General features: G+C 40.2%; 2 protein-coding genes and 1 long non-coding RNA gene across 3 annotated transcripts in view; 1 reads left to right on the forward strand and 2 right to left on the reverse strand.

Moving 5' to 3' along the window:
* The window catches only part of LOC133465546 (myosin-9-like), a 40,365-nt gene extending 33,417 nt beyond the window's left edge, over positions 1 to 6,948 (reverse strand). The window contains exon 1 of the mRNA XM_061748490.1: positions 6,808 to 6,948. The gene's annotated coding sequence lies outside the window, so the exon portion shown is untranslated. The remainder of the gene's footprint in view (positions 1 to 6,807) is intronic.
* Positions 6,491 to 9,712, forward strand: LOC133465552 (uncharacterized). Its single transcript, XR_009784656.1, has 3 exons — positions 6,491 to 6,569; positions 6,692 to 7,302; positions 8,524 to 9,712. It is a non-coding gene; the product is annotated as an uncharacterized LOC133465552 (long non-coding RNA).
* A 3,846-nt stretch (positions 9,713 to 13,558) lies between these two features.
* On the reverse strand, positions 13,559 to 22,702 carry txn2 (thioredoxin 2). Its single transcript, XM_061749752.1, has 5 exons — positions 22,680 to 22,702; positions 21,997 to 22,115; positions 15,854 to 16,131; positions 15,271 to 15,394; positions 13,559 to 14,386 (listed from the first exon to the last, which is right to left on the reverse strand). The coding sequence occupies exons 3-5, from the start codon at positions 16,129 to 16,131 to the stop codon at positions 14,270 to 14,272; spliced, it is 519 nt and encodes a 172-aa protein (XP_061605736.1). The 5' UTR covers positions 21,997 to 22,115; positions 22,680 to 22,702; the 3' UTR covers positions 13,559 to 14,269.
* Positions 22,703 to 23,757: the final 1,055 nt, after the last annotated feature.

Raw genomic sequence — 23,757 nt, forward strand, 5'->3', positions numbered from 1 at the left:
AGGCGAGCAAAGGCAAAGGAAATGGCTCCTGAACATCATATAGGTCCCAATTGCTCCAATGAGAAAGCAGGTCAACGTCGGTCTGGAAACGGAGCCCATACATCCCATCAGACTCATTCCTTTCCGCCTCATTGACTTCCTGAGTTACTGTAATAACCAGGGGTCGTGACGCCTTCTACCTCAGAATGACCATGTACAGTCATACGTTTGCAACGCCCATCCTGCTCCAGCTGAAGGCTACATGGTAGTGTCGAACTGACTGTCCCACTGATAGGCATATTAACAGTAGTGTCAATACTGCTGTGTTCCCAGCAACTTGGATCAAATCAATGACTCAAACCATCCCTTTCTTCTCATACTATGCATACTTTTACACTGCTCTGCTTCATTTGTGGTCCTCATTTGTGCATACCAAAAAACAATGCAGTGCCTTCAGTGTTAAGAACTTCCATTTCATGATCTACCAACTGCCAGATTAGTTTCATGCAGGAGGGAGTTGCCAAAAAGCAACTGCAAAGTATTCAGTAATAATTCATTATAGTGTCACATATCTGACCTTGACTACCCTGAAAGTGACAAGATGAGGCAAGTAGAAAACCAGGGAGGAACTAAACTGAAAACTATTCTGCTATTTGTGGAAATTCATTGTATAGAGATTTGAGGGATATGTGGCATTTTCTTGGGCACACACTGAAGTACTAAGAGAAGTAAATGTAGACCTGGCTGGAAAATGACTTTTCTGCATAACAGCTCTACATCCCTTCCCACATTACTTTCCACATTCCTCTGAAACCAAGACCACTTGAACGGTAAACTGGCAGATGCCATCAACATTAAGCTCAGTTTCCAGCAAGCCGTATTTGCCTACTTAATTTTTGTTCTTTCAATTTCACAGGGTGTCAGAATAATCAATTTATGCTACACCACACCACGTTTTGTCACACTGTTAGGGTGCAACAGCATAATTCACTAATAGGTCAACAGACGATTGCCTCATGGAGAAAAAAAAAAAAAAAAAAAAAAAAAAAAAGAACGTGTTGTGTTTTAACAGTTACATGCCAAGAATCAAGAACAGAAATCTTATTTGACAAAGTCTTTGCATGTGAATGACTGAGTATAATGTGCAGTAGTAGCTACCAAACATGCCATCCAGGCCAGATCAGGCTTTTAAAACACTAGTCTTAAATATATAAATAAAAGCACTGTTCTTCAACACCTTTGCTGATGAATAAAAGACTGGATGGGTACTAATTGCCAAGAGGGTGTTTGGTCTAATAAGAACATAATTTACAAGGCCCACTCTACTTACAGTATATTGCTCTGATTACGACACTGAATAAAACAAGTGATCTATTTAACAGGAGTTACTGCAAATGTATAAACCAACTGTATTGGCCATTATATAAATAAAGTGTCCAAACAGATCATGGAAGAATGAAGAGGAGGATTTAGAATCACATTTTTGTGAGAGGAACGCAGCATGGGCACATCTTGGCTAGCGTTTATTACCTGACCGCTTTATCCTCCTCCACCCTTCTGAATTATTGTTTTGGACTTTAGCCTTATAACCTGCAGCCTTTATCTGGGCTACTCCCTATCAGTATGTGAAGACGGCAAACAGATGAGTGTTGTATTATCATTTGAACCATCATCTCATTAAACAATATGCTTAGACCTCATTCAGCTGACATGTCACATCCAGTAGAGTCAGAAACAAGTCTCATGATGAAGCATGCTTTCAAAAGTTCGGAATAAGCAGTGGACACGTTGCATAATCTCCAAAAGCATTAACCTCTACAGAACATGTAGACATGCCAGGTGCACATTTCACACACAAAAGTTATTAAATTTTCAGCATGTTCTGTAATACATTTATGCTTCTTTCCCACCATTGACCTCGTTGTTTGGAGGGTTAGAAAATGGTGTCCAAGTTTGTGTATAACCTAGTCCAACATCACCATTTAGACCAGGATTCACCAACATTGTGGATACCAAGGTCTACATGAGTAGCCTGTGGGCCTGTTCTAAAAATAGCTCAACAGTGATGGGACATTGTGATTTCCTAGGAATGATAATTTGAACATTTTAACATTTGCAGAGATTTAATGAGTTACATATTGATATTTATCCATTTATTACCTTGTTAAATCATTGTTGGTACTTATTGTGAGAAATCATAATGGGGATAGATAATAATAAGGTAATTTGAGCAAATCTGTTATTTCAGAAGTGTGCATCAAACTGATAGCCCATTGCATTAATCAGTACCCAAGAAGTAGCTCTCACTTTCAAAACTGATCTCAACTCATTCAATTGGAAGCACAGAAAGGACTTTTCTGTAGGTCCCTTATCTCATTGCATTGCGTCATGTCTTATTCCACAAAGCAAAGCATGTCCATAGTCCATCGTTGCTGCCAAGAACACTCAACAGTGTGGTTTCAGTGAGTGCAAACATTTCCTGGTATTGTTGGTCTCTTTTCAAACCATACAGGTGCGCATTGTGTGGGGGAGGATAAAGGAAAGGATGTGATTGGCTAGTGGGAACAACAACCAAAAAAATGAACAAGTAGAGGAAGACAGCCAGGGGTGAAGGAAACAGAAGAGAAAGGACAGACTGAGACAAGGAAATGCAAGAAAAAAGTGTGGACTAAAACACAGAAACCTAGAGCAAACATGCTACAATATGTCTGTGAGCGGTTTTTAATGATGCTCTTCATGTCAACAAGGCCACAGATTTCTGAAGAGAATAAAATAGATTAAAAACAGTGGTTGTTTGGCATCTGAATAAGGAGTCCCACATTTGTGAACAACTGTATATTTCTGTTTTCAATTAGTATAGAAAAAAATACCACTAATAATATAATACTGAAACCATCTTTCATCATCGGAAATACATGTTTTGACTAGTGATTCAGCGTTTGACAATTTTTTCTTCAACTATGAGGAAAATTAACAAATGAATAAAATCTATTCTAATGTATTTTAATGGGGTGTTCTGAACACCCGTTTCACTGCCATTGTTGTACTGAGGAGAATAATGCTGGCTGGAGGAGTTATGCCAGAGCGGCAATCTGTGTGGAAGTAGAGCAACTTCCTATAGCTAACCATGTTCTTCTTTAAAATATAAGCTGATGTTAGAAACCAAGAACCTTATGACAAAGGTTTTGCTTGCATGAATATATTTCGGTTAACAGGTCTTGTCGGAAACTGGTGCATCAACATTACTCACTATTAAACGTTACCCACAAGGACTACGATAAAAACAAATGGATTTAACAGCAACTATAGTACGGTCAAAACAATGTGTACACATTTCCTTAAAAAGCATGCAGATTCCAAGTGTGTGAACACGTAGACAACAATTATTTTTATCTCAGGCAATTCATTAAAATGACATTCTTAAAGCATTTCATTTCAAATCAATGACGAACCCATAGTAAAAAATAATCATTATGTGCCGCCCTAAAAAGCATGATTGACATGGCCCTACACATTAATCTTTCAACAGTTCTGGCACAAGTATGTTCTATCTGCTGACATTTATCTGGTTCTCTGTTCTGTTAAAGATATCACAAGAAGTGAGCACATCAAAAGAATAGAAACTCCAAAGCGCAACCTTGCGACAACTATGAATAACGGCCGCAAACACCATACTTATTGTAGTTGCTACATTCAAAGAAACAATCAAGGCAGGAGTACAACTGCCCTGTAAATATAGAAAGCCATTATGACAATAGTAAAAACTTTTTGTGCATGTCTGCATTTAGATTTTGCCCACACATAATAAACATCTCCTCGGTGGTCTTCAGTACAGACACAGCTAACACACAAAGGGGTGAATGCCAACATCTCAGCAGGGGGCTTCACTCTAGAAGAGCATTAAAAGTGGGAAAAGTGCTTGCCTCTAGAAAATCCATTGCACAATATAACTGTGAATTTCATGATTTGAAACACCAGGATTCAACAGAATAAAACTAAAGTATTCTATAAGGTAATAAAACTACAGTACATCTCAAGTAGGCAAATAGATTTATAGGATATTGCAGACATTGCCAGGTCATTGCTTAACACACACATTTGTATAATTTAGCAACTGTAATGACATTTTCACCGAAGACTATCACTCACCAAATAACGCATGAAAATGCCTTTAATGTGGTGAGCGCACACTGGTTTAAAAACATGTAGGCAGAAAGCGGAAATAAAGACTTTCTGATTATACCCCTGAAGGCAAAAAAGGTGCCACTCTCCACCCTCCCCGAGACTACAAACACAAACCATTAAAATAAATTAAATGTACTGGCTGTGCAGCCATGTTTGGAAGCATACCAAGTATGCGTTTGCAACCATATGTGCAAATAGATGTGCAATCTAACTGGACGTTGTTGTCGGGTGCAATTGTCAGAGCGCCGAAGCAATTTTCAGGAAAATATACATAGATTTTTTTTTTAAACCTTCATGTCTTTTGAGTTATTAAACATTGGATTGTTAAAAATATTCAAAGCCATTTAACATTTTAGATTAATGTGTAAAAAAAATACCAGACCCATAGCAAGATGGACCAAACGTGACGAGACAAACTGGTTTTTACTTAAGATAATTTGCATAATTTTAAGTCACTGCCTACAAACCCATATGTGCATTCACCTGCTTTCAATTTGCAATTTTCAAAACACCAAACTTGCCAAATGTTTATTTTAGTGCTAAATATGGGGTTTGAAGATAAATTCTCAAAGTGAGGGACACACCTACTGTCAACCGGTCCTAATTTGAGCATTTTTACCACCTACACTTGCGGTCAAAGTCGGCAAAGGCTGCATCGTCGGATGCGTCAAAAAGAATATACTGACTGATTATCCTATGGTGTGCGTTATTTTGAAGGGTGATTCCCCCCCCCCCCACCGATCTTTCGGAAAACAGTCAACACCGACAGACATAAATGCTAAACCTGGCCTTATGTGTGTGGTCAACACCGAATTCGGCCGAGTCAAATACTCCGCGATTGTGACGTGAAACGGAACCATAGCCAATTGGGAAGCAACCTGAAACGTGCGCTATTGGTGGAGACATGTCAAGGAGCAACTGGTTGTTCTGTTGAGGGTTTGTAGAACCTGTCTCCCAAGTCATTAACCAAAATAAAAATGACAAGGAGAAGAGTTTTCAACAATGTATTTTTAAGTATTTATTTTGAACATTAGAAATAGAAAAAAAGTTGCAAAATTTGTCTCTTCACCATTGACAAAATTTGAAAACAAAAACAAACAAAAAGCATAATCATACATATTTGAAAAGGAGTGAGAAGCAGCTCTGCTTCTATTGCGACTTCTATAATGACTAGTATTTATATTTTCTGGCAGTCTGGATGCTCTGGCATCAACGTTGCCTCTCACATGTCAGACTTGGTACTATGACAGACATCTGGTTTTTGGGGGGGGGGAGACTCGTGATTGTCAGTGAACATTTCTTAGTGTGTTTTGTGCTCAAGAATACCAAGTAAGCACACATTCTGAATTTTTCCTTGCCATGGAGTCTCTCCCCATTTCATTTATTATATATATATATATATATATATATATATATATATGTGTATATATGTATACATATATATATATGTGTATATATATATATATATATATATGTGTATGTATACATGTATACATATATGTGTATGTATACATGTATACATATACATATATATATATATATATATATATATGTATACATGTATACATATATGTATACATGTATACATGTATACATATATGTATACATGTATACATGTATACATATATGTATACATGTATACATATATATATATATATATATATATATATACTCATTTGAATGACAAAAAATGTTCTTCAGGTCTAAAATCTTTGAGCAATGTTCCGTCTACACTTGGGGGGGGGGGGGGGACGAGAGAGAAAAAGTTGGGAAACATGACACAAATGGAACATATTCAGGTGGAAGCAATTCCATTGATTAAGGCTTCACTGAATTCTAGCAAAGAAACAACAATACGGTAGTAACATTACCATTATAGCATGGATATTTGCACAGCATAATTACGATCCGCAAACTGGTACACATGCTATATTGCAACAAGGAGCATCTACATAAGGACAATCATTCAAATTAACCTCGAGCCAAATGACCAATGTATTCGTGCACCACTGAGACCCTGGCATTTAACATCAGTTGTTAAAAAATAAATAAAAATAAAAAACTGCACCGTCCGACATTGAGGTGACACGCTTCGGTGAGGGTTGGGCTGGTCGTCCGGTGGACTAGTGACGTCATGTCGCCAGACCGACACGTTACTGACCACACTCGGGACCAAAGTTCAACCACTAAATAATAGTGCACTTAATAATACACTCGACGGAGACGATATGCACCTTCCGTTTTATTTCCATCCCAGTTGGGCTGAAACTGTTCGCCGGCCATCCTCATTCAGGCGAATCACTTCCTGCCCCTGCCCTTGTGGCTTTTAGTTTAGCTCGCGCCAGCTGCCACAACGCGGATGCTACAATTGACTTCTTGCACCTCACATATAACGAAACATACAAGTTAGTACATAAAGTTAGGATATTAACATTTGTGTCAGGAGTTTGACGGTTGACTCAAGTCACACTCTAACATTTATTTATTTATTTTTTTTAAAATCTGTTCCATGTGGTGCCACCCCAAGCCAGCGGCGCAATGGACTAGCATGCCCAGCTTCCTGGTTCGAATGCTAGAGTGACGGCAAATTGAATTAATTGTGGAGGAGCACCGCAGCAAGAACATGAAGTTGTAAATTATTACCTGTTTAAAAAGGTACAAGACGCTTTCAGAATGGTGGCTCAGTCGGCGTCGACGTGAGTCAAACTTTCTTTCTTCCAGTCGACTGCCGCAGTTTCGCCGGTAGTTGAAGCTACACTACAAGCAATCGTTTCCTCTCTCTCTCTCTCTCTCTCTCTCTCTCTCTCTCTCTCTCTTTCTCTGCTTGTCTATCGTTTGTTCCCTTCTGCCCTCCCTCTTCCACTTGCAGCTCACTGGTTCGTGCAACTTCAGTTGAGTACGTTGCCCACTGGCGTACGGTGCAAGTCGAGGCGGGCACCGGCCATGTTGAATCCGCCCCTTTGATCAACGGCTGTGGCTTATTTGCCAGCGTTACCCCGCGGACCAATCACGTCCTCTCAAAAACCTGATTGACAACAGCGGGGCGGGGAAAACAAGCCGGCAAAGAAAAAAAAAAGCTGAACTTGAAAAAGAGGAGGAGGAGGAATAGGTTGAGATAAGGCGTGTTTAATGAGAAAGGTATGTGCATAGTAAGAATTGTTATGACCATATAAGTAGCATTCACTCTCAAGAGGGGACTGCATCATCCAGATCCCCCCTGTGTGTCAACAGGGTTTTGTCTGACCACAGTGATCAGTCAAAACCAGTTGCTGTCATGAGTCCAGTCTGCTACCACTTTTCAATGACTGGGTTATGTGAATACCTCAAATGTATAACGTGAATTAAAGCTCCACAAATTATTCTAGACAAGAACATTTTAGTTGTTTCATTGGCATCATATGAAAGCTGTAGTTTGGTGACGTACTGGTTAGCGCGATGTACCTCACAGTTCTGAGGTTCAGGATTTGAATCTCTACTCTGACCTTCATGTGTGAAGTTTGCATGTTTTCCCTGTGCATATGTGGAATTTCTGCAGGTATTTCAACTTTCTCGCATATTCCGAAAACATGCAGGTTAGGTTCATTGAAGACTCAAAATAAGGGGTGTCCAAACTTTTTCATTCTAGGGCCACATAAAGAAAATGATGCAAGGGCCACTTTGACATTTATTTAACATGCTAAAACCAATCCCTCAGCGTACAGATAGGTAGGTAGACATGCTTAAAAAGGTTTGGACCCTGCTCTAAATTAAATTAAATTAAACAAAGCGTGAATGTGAATGGTCGTTTGTCTATATGTGCCCTGCGATTGTCTGGCGACCAGTCAAAGGGGTCATCAAAAACAGCAAATCAAGGTACACAAACCTGGTCAAGATTCAGTTACACCTCAGCAGGGATTTTCTTGTTTGTGTGGATAATGTGACTCATAAACAAGCAAATGTCAATGTTCAAGTTACGTACATTCAATCTATAATGCTTTCCTATTTTAGTCAATATTTTTTCATTTAATATGTACTAATCCAAGTAATCTACCCATCAATGCTAATCAAATAACCCTACCTATCTACCTAGCTATCTTTTATATACCACTTATCCAGTACAGGGTTGAGAGCTTTGCCTATCCCAACTGACTTCGGGCGAAAGTCAGACTGCACCTTGGAATGTTCGCTCGTCAATTACGGCACATATAGAGAGAGACAACCATTCCATCCTGAGTAGAAACCCACACTGCCTGCACTGTAGTCAGGCGAGCAAACCACTAACTACACTATCAGTAACTAATGTTACATCTGTTTTGTATAGAAGTACAATATTCCTAACATATCCATCCATTCATCTTCTACAACACTTGTCCTCCTTAGGGTCACGGCTGAGCTGGAGCCGAAGTCCCAACTGACTGTGGGCAAGTGCCACGGTACCACCTGGACTGGTCGCCAGCCAATCACAGGGCACATATAAATAACCATTCACACGCTTATGCACTGCTATGGACAGTTTTGGGTAAAACATTTTTTCCACCTGTTTTGGACCACCTATTATGAGAAGTGTTGTAGTTAAGTGCTTCACCCTCCCAGTTTTGTCAGTCAGACAGGTGAGCCAACGTGCATGCCCAGTCATGTAAACACTACATGGGAACTGCTGCAGGTGATCAACTAATTAATGTCAGGGAGGGAAATTATAGTCACACATCATAATACTGCCTGACTTGGTTGTGGTTTCTTTGTTCTCTTCAAAAACACCTGATAATGCAATGACTTGCATGCTTGCGCAGGTGGATCCATGTTAAAAGTAACCACATTTGACAAATAATTGATTTAAATGTATATAAAAAATATTTCAACCTAGTGGAAGAAAGAATAAAGAAAGAAATATGTGATTGTTGAAAAAATAACAAAGATGAAAGTAATAACGCTTTTAAAGTTTACAATAAATACAAGTTCATCTTGAACTTGTTTACCTCAGATATTCTCCTGGGCCGAGACTGGGCCAAGTAGAACTGCTGGCCCAGTGCCAGTACAAATGCCACAACCAGCAGGGAGACATTAACGGTGGAAAATAAAAAAGAGTTTGCTTACACATTGTGAAACAGGGATTAATGAATCAACACTTTTGATCAGTTGGGGATAATTAAAGTTACAGTTTGGGACATGTGAGAACTTGGATGAAAGAGGGAGAACTGTGCAAATGTAATGTGTCTTGAATAAACAAGTTGTTCTATCCAATATTAGAGTTGATTCCAAATGCAAACCAGATGATGATGTTGCAATGTTCCTCGGATGAACAACAAGTTGTGACTATTGCGTCAATGAGTGCTATTATTGAACAAATGGCTACTCTATACTGTATTCTTCAGTTACATTATGTTAGAGGGGGAGCCTCAGGTGTGACTGGCATTTCCCGACAAACACTGGAAAATCACATTTTCTGAACAATGTGCTATGTGCCATTATGGGGAGGAATGTGTCTGTGTTTTCATATACGTTTAGTTACAGAGCATCCCATGTATGTGGAACACAACACTGAACATTCAGCATGCCTGGACTGTGTGGAAAAATCAATAAATCGCACTCTGTTTCTCGCTGGGCTAGATGGGAAATATTTGACATGTCAGCTGGTGGGTCAAAGGTTGGCTTGTTATATTGCTTGAGCTGGACCAGACAGGGAAAGGGACAAGGGAGGAGGAGTGGAAGAAAACAGCTCTCAACAGAATGAGCAACTTTGACATGGAAGCTGGTTTGAAAAATAAAACTAAAAGGACACAGACCTCCTCCAAGGCTAAGTGAAAGTTACGTTTGGAGAGAGTTCAAAACTGTGGACTATTATATCGCCGACGTCCTTGTTTCCAGCGAGGTTAATGTATTGTCAAAGACAATTTCCCAATGGTAAATGAACCCAAATTAAATTAAAAAAACTAACATACAAATGATCTGCACCAGACTTGATTTACACACACTTCCTAAGTTCATGTTCCACCACATCCGTAAAACTCCCTCACAAATGTTTGCGTAATTCTGCTGACAAACAGTCACAAGTGCGAGTTTGTTGCACAATAGCACAATGGCAAAAGACACAATAACAATTACTTCTGGGCACAGCAAGTAACACAGGATGAAGATGAAGGCATGGGATGACCAAATATGGAGACATACATCTGACCTCACCATTTATTTCCTCCTCCTCCTCCTCTGCACTGTGAACCAGTCTCCCTTTTGCCTTCCCTTGGTTATACTACTGGCAGCAGGGTGTGTTTGTCAGTCAGGGTGTGTCAAGCTATTATATCCTGCAGTCAGGGAGAAAGGAACCCATTCAGTGTAAACACGTCCAACGGCTTGCATGTTAACTCAGTGACCATTCTCGCTCTCTATAAAATTACTGCATGTGTGTGGCCATTCATGCGTCAGTGTGGCGATGAGAATCTCTAGCCTCTTGCATGCAGCTAGTCTATTTACTGTCTATTTACCACTGCTTAATACCAACACTATCACATTGCGAGTATAGAAACCATCAATAATATACAAAAAAAAAACGCAATATAATAGAACACAACTGTGCCATGAACTTCATGTGCAGCAGTTCAGAATGTATCTAATAACATGAAGAAACATATATTTAAAAAATAAAATACATCATACTCCCCAGAGATGCTGATTATCAAATGTATTAATTTGTGTAGATTGCTACAGAGGTGTTTTGCCTGTCAAAGTTGGCTGTTACAATTTTTGCTCCAACTAACTAGAGGAGGGAAAAATGCTGATGTCATCAAGGAATAGCTCGCTGTCCCAGTAAGGACAAATTTTAATTCTGACTGCTTAAAGAAATAGCCTCATTGCTAATAGTTTAAGTTACATTGGCCAGCACTACTGATTCTGAAATCCAGGGGCAGATTAGATTGGCAAGACAGCACATACAGGTTTAAATCTGATTGGACAAAAACAACAACAACAAACTAATCCAACATATGTACTGGAGCAGTGCAACCAAGAGAAACACCATGAAATGAAGACAATAGAGTAGATTGTTGGGAATAAATGACATTATTTTTCATGTAACAAATATTAGAATTCAGGTTGTAATTTTAAGTCAGTCTTCTGAGTTCTGTTCTACACCATTGCAAACGAAATCCACAATAATAAACGTTGATGAATTAATACCTCTGTGAATCAAAACGGAGCCTCCAATCATATATTTTCCAAGGCAGACTATGTGCCTCAGGTCTTCTATTGGATCTCACTGGATTGTGCAAAATGAAGAACATAGTGTCAGCCGTAGCCACACCCATCCGTCAACTTTAGCACTCTTGTCTGACCCAGATACTAAAGCTTTGCCCTCACACCTGACCTACAATGAAAAAAAATTCAACACACACACAAGAAGGTGAGCCTTCCTTGCAAACACAATACCAGTCATTGCTGCAACTAATCCTCCCGAGCTACATTCATTCCATACAAACTACATATATTGCAATGCAAAAATGTTTGTGAGACCCCAAAATGTTACCAAGTCAAATAAACAAATAGGAGGCAACAGCGGTAACTTTTTCCTTCCTTCAACATCTTCCTGCTCTTTGATAATCAGTACACAGGAAGGAGTGATAAGACACGTTGACTCACAAAACTGAGTCAGGAATGAAGGAAATGTTGACAGTTTGCCCTCTTTTGTTGAAATGTCTCCTTACTCGTTTATTATCTGAGGTTATTTGACAATCATGCTAAGGCTAAAGTGAGCATTTTTTTTGTAGCATGGGAAAAACATTGTAGAACCAGAAAACATTGGAAAGAATCAAGTGGAGACCCAACAGGTTGGAGGTCAGTGTTGTGTTTTAAATATAAATACAGCAATGAATTTACTGTCAACACTAAACAGTCAGGAGCCTAGCCAAGTCTTTGTGTTGTTCTAGGGGGCTTTTCTGTTCCACGCACACAACAGAAAACTTAGTCAACAATCACACACAGGATTTCCATCAAACACGCCACCAATATTAACGGTTTCAGTCAGTGAGAAAGGCAAACAAATCGGAGGAGTCATAGAAGAATTCTGCGGCTCTGCCTGTCTGCACTGTGCAGTTTGACCAGCAGCTCTCAGACGACTTTTTTTGCCTTATATGGTCACAAGAGAGGGTTGAGTAACACACATACACGCAGACGGGAGTGAGGATGGAGGTGTGGTCTATTGTGTTTGCCGGAAGAGGTGTAGAGTTACATGCTGTTCTCCAACCTCGGGAGCCTGTCGTTATTTCTCTGTTCTTGTCAAAAGGCAGACATTGAGAGAATGACCTAATCTTGATTGAGTGTGTCAGGTCCAGGGCGGTTTAAAGAGAGTCAGGCAGTGTTTGCTGATGGTACATCATTAACAACGATGCTGTCATTCCGTCCAAGACAAAACTATGTTAGGAATGTCTTTTGAAGCAGCACTGAAGACTCTAAATTGCCCGTAGGCGTGAATGTGAGTGCGAATAGTTGTTTGTTTGTATGTGCCCTGCGATTGGCTGGCAACCAGTTCAGGGTGTACCCTGCCTCCTGCCCGATGATAGCTGGGATAGGCTCCAGCACTCCCGCGACCCTTGTGAGGATAAGCGACTTAGATAATGGACGGATGGATCGATGGAACAGTCGTACGTCTGGGCCTTCATCTGCTTCGGCTTAGTGTACTTGCTTTCATCATGCATACTATAAGTAATACCAGTGGAATTCCCCCGACTAAATTCTCCTGTGGGTGCTACTGAACGGCTCTGCATGCCCACATCATTGCAGTGATCTCATCAGAGAAGGAAAGAGTAAAGTGCAAGTCTACTGATTGTCGTTTGATAACCATTATGTCAACTGTGGGCTCTATAAGAGGAACCAAAGGAAGGCTGGTCTGCCAGCTGTGTGGAGATGAGGGCAATGATGAGAAAGAGTTAACAGTCAACTCAATTCCGTTTGAATGACTTTTTTTTTTTTTTTTTAACCCTCTTTTTCTTTGGAACCATGACTCAAGTGCTCAAACTACCACATACAATAGGAGACCCTGCATGGGCCATGTGTGTCTTGTTTTTTCAACCCATGGGATTCATTCACAATACAGGGTGATAATGCTATTCTGTCTCATGTAAAGTTCACATTTACCCTCCATGTTACAGCTAGTGTTATTTATGTACAAAAAAATATGAATCCCACTGGACATCTGAATTCCTCATAAGGATTTTATCATTGAAGACCTTGTCCTGAGATAAAAAATAAAAAAATAATCAGTGCACTACACAGATGTGGCAGGCCCCCAAATGACTACTGTAAATATGTGCCTGTCCTTAGAGTACCTCCGCCTCTATCAAACACACCAATAATAGCTCATGGGTTACACATGCATTTGTCACACGCAATGGAAAATTTGTACTTTAATCACAGGAAATGAACCAAGTCAAATGCAAAACATTTTGATTTCTTTATTACTTCATGTGGTTGTTTGTACATCGTTCATTTCAGTAATACATGAAAGCAAATTCTTTGCAATTCCTGCATCTTGCAAGTTTCACAGTCAGGACCCAAAGGTGCACATGCACAAACTCACATTTTCAATCACATTACTAGGCATATTGGTGTAAAACGATCATTTGTGTGGTTTGGTCATGTAAGAGAAACGCTACCCTCGCGTGGACGAAAGCAGAAACTACAGTTAACACTGTAACATACCTCATTCAGTTCTCTGGTTTTAAGTTAAATCCTCTTTTCTACTAAAACTTTAACTGTTCATCCCTCATAGTCCACAATATAAGCTCAGTACTGTGGTGTATTTTCTCCTATGAACAACTATTACACGTAATACACCGCCTGTAAAGGTTTGAATAAAGCTGTTGGAGCTGTCACTAACGACAGTAAGTGCTTGAGGGAGGTGCACAGAATTTACTTCCAAGGTCAATGGAGGCCCACACCCATTACTAAAACAAGAAACTGAGAGACAGACGAGACAGTACACGGCAAAAGCAGTGACACTAGGGATGGGTGTGAGCACGGACACAGCTTGGCTGTTGTCGAGGCCTTGATGCTCAACAGACTCTAAATGGGAACGCCAGAATCATTGAAAACGGCACAGTGATGGTGGTGGTGAAGTGACAGGCCTGGGAAAGCTGGTTTATTTCCCAATGATCTTGCTGACAAATGAGTCCAGTTCATCATCATCTTTGATCCCCACGAAATGGTCGACAACATCGCCTCCTCTCATCGCGATAACTGTTGGAACGGCAGACACCTGTGAGAGCAAACAGAATCCCTCTGTCAAAGTCACCAATATTGTACAAAATCAGAAACAGTACATTTGGAAATGCATTTATGACAATGCAGATGGACCACAAAATCTTAACTAACAAAACAAGTTCCAATAATATGGTTAGCCTAAATTTAAATGTTAACAGCGATTTGAATAACATTTAATCTGAGAAAACAATATAACCTCATCAAAATTGAAGAAAGATGTTGAGATCAAGTAGTTGGTGCCCACAGATTTATCTGCAGTGGGTGCAGCAGACTTTGAATTCAATGTATGTTATGATACACTCACCAGACAGTTGAGGCACTTACAAAATCTAGTTATAACATTTAAAAAAAGAGCTGCATCAAAACTTTGTAATTGTTGTAATTTATAGGGATGCAGAATGGCACTGATGCCAAGAGATATTTCTAATATTCTAGTGACCTTAATTGCTTACATAAATTTATGCTTGGTATGATGCAGGGCAGCTTGACACCACTGCACATAGAGAACACAAAATCTCTGACAGTGTAACTCAAAATTAAGAAACATTACATTAGACTAGTGTACATAACGAGTTGTCTTGTAGACTTTATTATGTCGTCTGTTTGCCTCCACCAAGGTGGTTATGTTTTCAACAGTTAGGAAAAAAAAAAGTCTCCGGCACCAGAACAACAGAACTGTTTTGCTGGAGATCCAACATATGAACATTGTAGGACAGGATCCCCTCCCCCCCTTCATTATTTGGACCAATTTACCAGTAATAAAGCATGGCTTGAAAAAGAAAACACTGGGTCACTGAGCCACATTATATTTTTTTGAATGAGTTTATATGCATCATTTTCATTGATGTTGGACCAAAGTAAATAAAGTGTCCATCTCACCCCATATTCAATAGCCAGGTCTGTGTGATCGTCAATGTCTACTTTTGCCATGGCAACACGGCCTTTTTGTTTTCCAACAGCCTTCTCCAACCTTGGGCCAAGAATTTTACAAGGACCGCACCACCTGGAAGCATACACAAAAATGGTAGTATGTATTCAACATTGTACAATGTAGCAATGGGCATTTGACTAAGGTTGCATCTTCAACCCTCATTTTCTATGCTGCTATGCTGGTGTGTGGTTAAGCATCACAATTGCAGCAGATCATTAACAACAACAGTAACAAAATGGTGTTCTACTAAATACTAAAGATGCTTGTCATTAAGTGCTTGAATAACTGAGATAGTATAAATTGGAAATGACATCCTGTGTTGTAATATTAATGTTGCACTATTTAAAATTGTTCTTGAAGTTTGCATGTAATTTTTTTGAATAATTTACATTGCAACTGTACCTATAAACATGGAATTGTTAATTTAATGCAAATAATCTTTGTGATATACTGCAGTGTTCAGCAACATTATAGTGTAAGCTTCAAGGCAATCTTTTATTAAAAACAATTATCTGCACTGTGCATACTTACTGTGCATGAAAGTCAATCAGCACTGGCAGTTGACTCTTGACGACCCTCTCTGTGAAATCCTCATTGTCCTGAACATTGAAGGAGACTTGCCGACGGGAGGCGTGAGGAAGAGCACGATGCAGAGTGTGTGAGGCGGAGAGGAAGGAGACCCGGGCTGTTGAAGGCTGCAGGGAGGTGGAAAAGGAAGTGGAGGCGACAGCAGCAGAGGATGCTGGGAGGCAGCGGATCTCTTTTGCAGAGAGCGTCCAAATCCTGCGTACTAGGAGCCTATGAGCCATCTAAGCCAAAGGCATAAGACACAACAACAGAGGGTGACTATTAATCCTAAATCCTTATCAAGCAAAACAAAGTTGGTCGAGTAGAGTAAAAGCCCAGCTAAGAATCAAGGCACCTTAGTCTTTTTTGTGATTCTTTGGAGTGTATACCATACCATTAAAAATGCAATCAAAAATGCCACACACCAATACAATTTAAAGATTAATAACAATCACAAACAAGATCCACTACCAGTCAAAAGTATGGACACAGTTTCTCATTCAATAGCACTAGTAAGTGTCCAAACCTTTGACTTGTAGCATAGTATATGAATTCATGACGTTCATAGTATACATACTGTACATGTATGCAAATACTGTATATGCATGTATGCACACACATAGAAGTGGGTGCAAAAGTAGGTATGCATTTGTAATAGTTACACCAACGTCTTTATCATTTACTATCTTTGTTACTATCCATCCATCCATTCTCTGAACCACCTATCCTTACTAGAGGAGCATGCCAAGAAACTTAGAACAATAAAGACCTCTGTGTAAAAGTGTTCTTGTGTGTAGAAACTAGACTACAAAAATGTGTAAATACTCAAGACCAGTAAATTGAATTGAATACAAACGGGAGGCATCCAGCTAATGGTAATTTATATGACAAGGCGAGGCAAAGCTTATTTGTAGATCACAAAGGCAATTCAAAGTACAGCTACATTAAATTAAAAGAGAGGAGGGCAGATGAAATATTAGGAGTGATCATTTGCACAACTAAATAGAACTGTTTCCACCTGGATTTGAACATTGTCGGAGTTGAGGCCTGTCTCATATCTGGAAAATGCATGCCATTTTAATTGTACATATGTTTAGGGCGGCAAGTAATGACGTTAATAATCAATTAATCTTTTTTTTTTTTGATTAATCGATGAAAGATTAAAAAAACAAATCTTCCATCCCTTTATTAAAAATGGAACATTATTTCAAATTGACTACAGAAAATGCACAAATATAAATTTATTATGATTCAGTTCCCGGTTTGGTCCGTAACATCTTAGAAAATAGGCAAAAATGTTGATAATTGTTTTCCAAAGTTTGCAAATGTCTTATGATGAAACAAAAAGATGATAGTGTGCTTTATTATTATAATACAAATTTACTGTCTGCTTTATTATTATAATTATTCATATTTACTGTTGAGATGCTGAAATGGGATTTTTTTTTATTAAATTTGATAATCAGTTGATTCATCATTGCACCTTTAAGTATGTTACTCCATTTTTTGTTTTAATTTCTATGCCCCAACTTTTTTGACATTCAACTACTGGACTTCTTAATCGATTCAATTATTTCAACATTCAAACGATTCAGGGCATTCAGAACATTTTTAATATTCCAAAAATTCACAGCTTTTCCAGAATTTCAAAATAAATATATAAATCCCCATTTATTCAAAATTATCTATTAATATTTTTTTTTTTTTTTTTTAAAAGTTAACCGTCCTTCCCGTTCCAAATTAAACATTTTCAGCTCATTCAAATCACCTTGGGAAATATTTAACATTCCAAGAATTCCCACATTCCCCAAATTCTATTTTTCTACATTGCAATCCCCAATTTTTCCACATTAAGTCATCCTATATTAATCCCTCCTCCTTCCGCATTTCTTGACCGATTCAAAACCATTACAACTTCCAAAATATTCTGCTATTCTCCCCATCACCCAAATTCTTCAAAATTAAGAGATTTGTACAAACCCCCATTCCAATAAAGTTGGGATGTTCGAATACAGAATACAATGATATGCAAATCATTTTCAACCCATATTCAATTGATTACACCACAAAGATATTTAAGGCTCCAAGTGATAACAGTTTTCTTTTTGCAAATATTTACTCATTTTGAATTTGATGCCTGCAACACATTCCAAAAAAGCTGAGGCAGGGGTATGTTTACCACTGTGTTAAATCACCTTTCCTTTTAAAAACACTCAATACACATTTATGAACTGAGGACACTAATTGGGAAAGAATTCCAACGACAAAGCTTTAACAATCTTGCTTGATGTACCACTTAGTTGCTCAACCCCCTGCGGACTCCGCTGTCGTATATTGCACTTCATAATGCACTACACATTTTCAAATGGAAGACAGGTTTGTACTGCTGGCAGGCCAGTCTAGTACTCACACTCTTTTACTACAAAACCACACTGTTGTAAGATGAGCAGGCTTGGCACTGCCTTGCAGAAATAAGCAGGGACGTCCCTGAAAAAGACGTTGCTTGGATGGCAGCATATGTTGCTCCAAAACCTGTAAGTGCCTTTCAGCATTAATTGTGCCTTCACAGATGTGCAAATTACGCATGCCATGGGCACTAACACACCCTCATATCATTACAGAATCATCTTTATTTGCCAAGTATGTCCAAAAAACACACAAGGAATTTGTCTCCGGAAGTTGGAGCCGCTCTAGTACGACAACAGAAAGACATTGACAAAAAAAAAACCAGTCACTGAGCAGTAAAGGATTGCTAGTTATCTGGTAATGCCGGTACATTTTTTTTTGGACAATTGTGCAAAAAGATGCAGAGTCCTCTAGCACTTGGAGCAGTTCGAATGACTAATATTGCAATAGTCCGGTGAAATGACCATTGTGCAAAGGGTGCCGAGACTTCAAGGAGTGGATGCGGTTTTAAGTGACGAGTAGTGCGATAGTCTGGGACAATGTTGGTTGTGCAAATGTTGCAGATACTCCTCAATCAGTGTGCAAATGGGGCAGATGCTACTCTGGCATGAGTGGCCAGTATAGGCAAATAGTGCAGCATGGCGAGACAACTACAGTGAGTGCACGAGTAATACATAATTGGCCCCACAGAAATGTGACAACAAACTCAAGTCAAAAAATTGCCAGCATGTTGTAATGAAATTGTAGGTTAGGTGTTTAAGAAGCGGCACGGTGGCCGACTGGTTAGAGCGTCAGCCTCACAGTTCTGAGGTGCGGGGTTCAATCCCCGTCCCCGCCTGTGTGGAGTTTGCATGTTCTCCCCGTGCCTGCGTGGGTTTTCTCCGGGCACTCCGGTTTCCTCCCACATCCCAAAAACATGCATTAATTGGAGACTCTAAATTGCCCGTAGGCATGACTGTGAGTGCGAATGGTTGTTAGTTTCTATGTGCCCTGCGATTGGCTGGCAACCAGTTCAGGGTGTACCCCGCCTCCTGCCCGATGACGGCTGGGATGGGCTCCAGCACGCCCGCGACCCTAGTGAGGAGAAGTGGCTCAGAAAATGGATGGATGGTGTTTAAGAAGTTGATCGCAAGAGGGAAGAAGCTGTTGGAATGTCTGCTAGTTCTAGTTTGCATTGATCGGTAACGCCTCCCTGAGGGAAGGAGCTGGAAGAGCTGGTGACCGGGATGCGGAGGGTCGGTAGGGGGGTACCGACAATCCTTTCAGCAGTTTTGATTGTCCGTTGCAGTCGGAGTTTGTCCTTTTTTTGTAGCAGCACCAAACCAGACTGTGATGGAAGAACACAGGACTGATTCGATCCGCTGTGTAGAACTGTCTCAGCAGCTCCGGTGGCAGGCCGTGCTTTCTCAGAAGCCGCAGGAAGTACATCCTCTGCTGGGCCTTTTTGAGAACGGAGTTGATGTTGGTCGCCCACTTCAAGTGCTGAGAGACTGTAATTCCCAGGAACTTCAAGGTTTTGACGGTTGACAAGGCAGCTGGACAACGTGAGGGGCAGCTGTGGCGAAGGATGCCTCCTGAAGTCCACGATCATCTCTACAGTCTTGAGCGTGTTCAGCTTCAGGTTGTGTCGGCTGCACCACAGCTCCAGCCGCTCCGCTTCCTGTCGATATGCAGACTCGTCACTGTCCTTGATGAGGCTGATGACAGTGGTGTCATCTGCAAACTTCAGGAGTTTGACAGTCGGGTGCGCTGAGGTGCAGTCGTTCGTGTAGAGAGAAGAGGAGTGGAGAGAGGACACAACCTTGGGGCGCCCCAGTGCTGATGCTGCGTGTGGATGAGGTGGCCTCCCCCAGCCTCACCTGCTGTGTCCTGCCTGTCAGAAAGCTGTAAATCCACTGGCAGATGGCAGGTGAGACGTTGAGCTGGAGAAGCTTGGATGAAAGGAGTTCAGGGATGATGGTGTTGAACGCTGAGCTGAAGTCCACGAACAGGATCCTCGCGTAGGTCCCTGCACTGTCGAGGTGTTCTAGGATGAAGTGCAGTCCCATGTTGACTGCAACATCCGCAGACCTGTTCGCTTGGTAGGCAAACTGCAGGGGGTCCAGCAGGGGACCTGTGACACTCTTGAGATGGTCCAGCACGAGACGTTCAAAGGACTTCATGACCACAGATGTCAAAGCGACAGGCCTGTAGTCATTTAGAACCGAGATTGCAGGTTTCTTGGGGACTGGAATGATGGTGGAGCGTTTGAAACAGGATGGTACAGATGCCGGCTTTCAAACTTTGAGCTGATAACAAACCGGATGGTCCTTTTCCTCTTTGGCCCAAACAACACGACATCCATTTCCTTCAAAAACTAGACTTTACACTGATCTGATCAGCTTGATCGGTATTGGCCGATGATTTGCATTTTATGCTGATCGACTCATCGGCTTAATGTCATAATACGCAGATCCGATCAATGACGTCATTGATTGGTTCCGCAAAAGACACTTACTCCGCGTTGCCGTCGTATACAGTATATTTGAATACAAAAATATTAGTCATTTGAACTGCTCTAAGTGCTAGAGGACAATTGTCAAAAAAAAAATTAATGTACCGGCATAACCAGATAACTATCAACCCTTTATTGCTCAGTGACTTTTTTTTGTCAATGTCTTTATGTCTCAAAGTGTTCTCTGTCAATTGACTGTCTGTTGTCGTATTAGAGCGGCTCCAACTACCGGAGACAAATTCCTTGTGTGTTTTATGGACATACTTGTCAAAAGAAAATAAACTAGCGTTTCAGAATCATCTTTATTTGCCATCATTTACGACCACTGGGCTTTGTCAAATCAAACGCGACCGGATACACTCGTTTCCACGGCCACGACAAAAACAATGGATCGCGCACGTGTTGTGTTGGTCAAAAATGAACAAACTGGGAGAAAACGCGTGGTGGTGGTCACCGGTGCTCGGGAGAAGACGTTCGTTCAATGATTGCTTGAGGTATGTTCACGTACTTTTAATACGAGACGGCTCACAAGCAGCTAACAAAACGTTATGTAGACTAGCAAGGTAGTGCTAGCACAAATGGTTGTACATAAACACGCCGACGTTAGGTTGAATCATGCTCGAAATATTTTCGGTGTGTGAAGTAATTTAACTACAACAAAGTAATTTAATTACAGTAAGTTAGTACCCATTATTTCTGTCATGTTGTAATGTTGGTTTGACCTCACTGATTAGAATACATCACCTGACTAGAGAATATTTTTGAAGATACTCAGTATACAAGTATATACAGTAAATGAACAAGTCATTTAAATAGACACATCGCTCTATCTTGTGATCAGATCCGTCATTTAAAAAAAAAATTTTTTAAATAAAAACTCGCTGATCGGCCCCAAAAATCCTGATTGTGTAAAACCTACCAAAAACAACTTGAAATGTGAACTCGTGAGACCCCAGCACACTTTTCCACTTAGTGTAAGTCCATCTCAGATGAGCTCAGGCCCAGAGAAGCTAGTGGAGTTTCTAGGTATACTTTGCATGGTATAGTTTTAACTTGCATTTGTAGATGTAGCGACAAACTGTTAACTGATAATGGTTATATAAATAATTCCTGAAGCCACGTGGCAATATCCGGTTTTTAATGTAGTGCCGCCTGAGGGATCGAAGGTCATGGGTATTCAATGTTGTTTTTCGGCCTTACTACTTACATGCAAAGAGTTATCCAGATTCACAGAATTTTTTAAAATTATTGGCTGGCAACCAGTTCAGGGTGTACCCTGCCTCCTGCCCGATGACAGCTGGGATAGGCTCCAGCAGGCCCGCGACCCTAGTGAGGAGAAGCAACTCAGAATTAATTATCTAGTGGTTTTCACTTGGCCTGACTGATGGATATGATGTATATCATAGCTAGCTCTGAACCATTCAATGCAATCCATTTATTTTAGCAGTCCATCCGCTTATTTAAGCAGTAGAGTATTTTGAGACAGTTTGCATGTGTTCATGATGTGCACTAATTGAGGGTTGTCAAGTGGCGTCCGAGTGTAAGGGGACATCTTTCTATGCTGATCAACGCGAACATGCGAATAATAGATATTGATATTGATAGAGTTTAACGCGTATGTGGACCATATGAACTCAGCAATTCTCTGCCATGATCCTCGTAAGTGCTTTCCGGGCCACTATATTTATTGCGTAACTATCAACCAGCACAGACATTCCTTCTTCCATTAAGATACGTTACGTATGTGTTTGGCCTTTCGCCCTCCTCCTTGACCAAACCCTACCCGAACACCCCTCACTGAAAATACAACAAACATCACTCCGACTGAAACTGACAAAAATGCCACATACACGCAAAATAATATAAAAGTCAAGTTCTTTCAGAGCTTACCTTCCTGCTTGGCTTTCGCTGTACTTGGTCTCAAGGACCCAAGCAGTACTTCCGGTGTAGTTTGGCAGCATTTTAACGTCTCTCATTCACACAGCGTTGTGATTACTGCCATCTAGTGGTCAAGACAGAATCGCATACATATTAATGTGGCTCAAATCCTCATCAAATCAAATTAACTGAACTCTCAACTAAGCTTTATTTACATAGAGTGCTTTAAAAAACAATGCAAACAATTCAACCATGTACTCCAGACTTAAAATTTGAATCACTGAATGCAATTGAAGTAACAGTAAAGATAGATGGATTAATAAATATGAATTTATACCAACCTCAATTAAGGAGTGTCTCTAGACCCCTAGGTGATTAACCACTATTCAATTTCAGATGTGGGCTTTTCCTTTTGTTTGTTTGTTTGCTTTAGAGCAGAAGCCTGAAGGTTTTCTGCCATCACTGGCTGGTATGTGGAGCTGTTCATAATTCCTTCCACCTTGTCAAAGGCCCCAGTTCCAGCTGAAGAAAAACAGCCCCAAAGCATGATTCTGCCACTACCATACGTCACTGTGGTATGGTGTTCTTTTAGTGTCGACTGAGCAGTGCTGTGTTTGCTCCAAACATAGTGTTTTATCACAAAAACCTGACATTTGAACAGGAGTGTGTAGATTTGTTATATCTGGTGTATGTGTCTAAATTGATTTAAAATTAAATAGTTCAAATTGAATTTCCCATATAAGGATTTCAAATAGATCTGTTCTTAGACACATGGTCAACAAGTCTTAACGTATAAAATGCACAGTGGGACAAATATTAACTTTCTTAACCCCCGAGATAGCCAACAGCAGGCAGCCACAGGGAGTACAGAGCATTGACTTCACTTCAGACATCAGAGAATGCTTTAAAATAAAAATAAAAAACACAGCAAAAGAAGGAGGCTGCAATGTGAATGTAAAGTCAAATATTTATTGCTAGCATTGACTGAGGGGTATTGCAGACGGTAAGTGCCTGGACTACATCACTACAAATAACAGGCAATGGATATTTGTATCCAATAGAGCCAGACAGAGTGGCTGGCCACAGTAGA

Source organism: Phyllopteryx taeniolatus, chromosome 16 (genome assembly GCF_024500385.1).
Source record: "Phyllopteryx taeniolatus isolate TA_2022b chromosome 16, UOR_Ptae_1.2, whole genome shotgun sequence".
NCBI classification, from domain to species: domain Eukaryota; kingdom Metazoa; phylum Chordata; class Actinopteri; order Syngnathiformes; family Syngnathidae; genus Phyllopteryx; species Phyllopteryx taeniolatus.

Bases quoted from the DNA above. Each gene is read 5' to 3' on its own strand.
- txn2 (XM_061749752.1), bottom strand. From the start codon at position 16,131: ATGGCTCATAGGCTCCTAGTACGCAGGATTTGGACGCTCTCTGCAAAA. The intron at 15,395-15,853 runs GTAAGTATGCAC...GTATGCTTCCAG, and splicing joins CTGATTGACTTTCATGCACA to GTGGTGCGGTCCTTGTAAAA. The intron at 14,387-15,270 runs GTGAGATGGACA...TTGCTCTCACAG, and splicing joins ACCTGGCTATTGAATATGGG to GTGTCTGCCGTTCCAACAGT.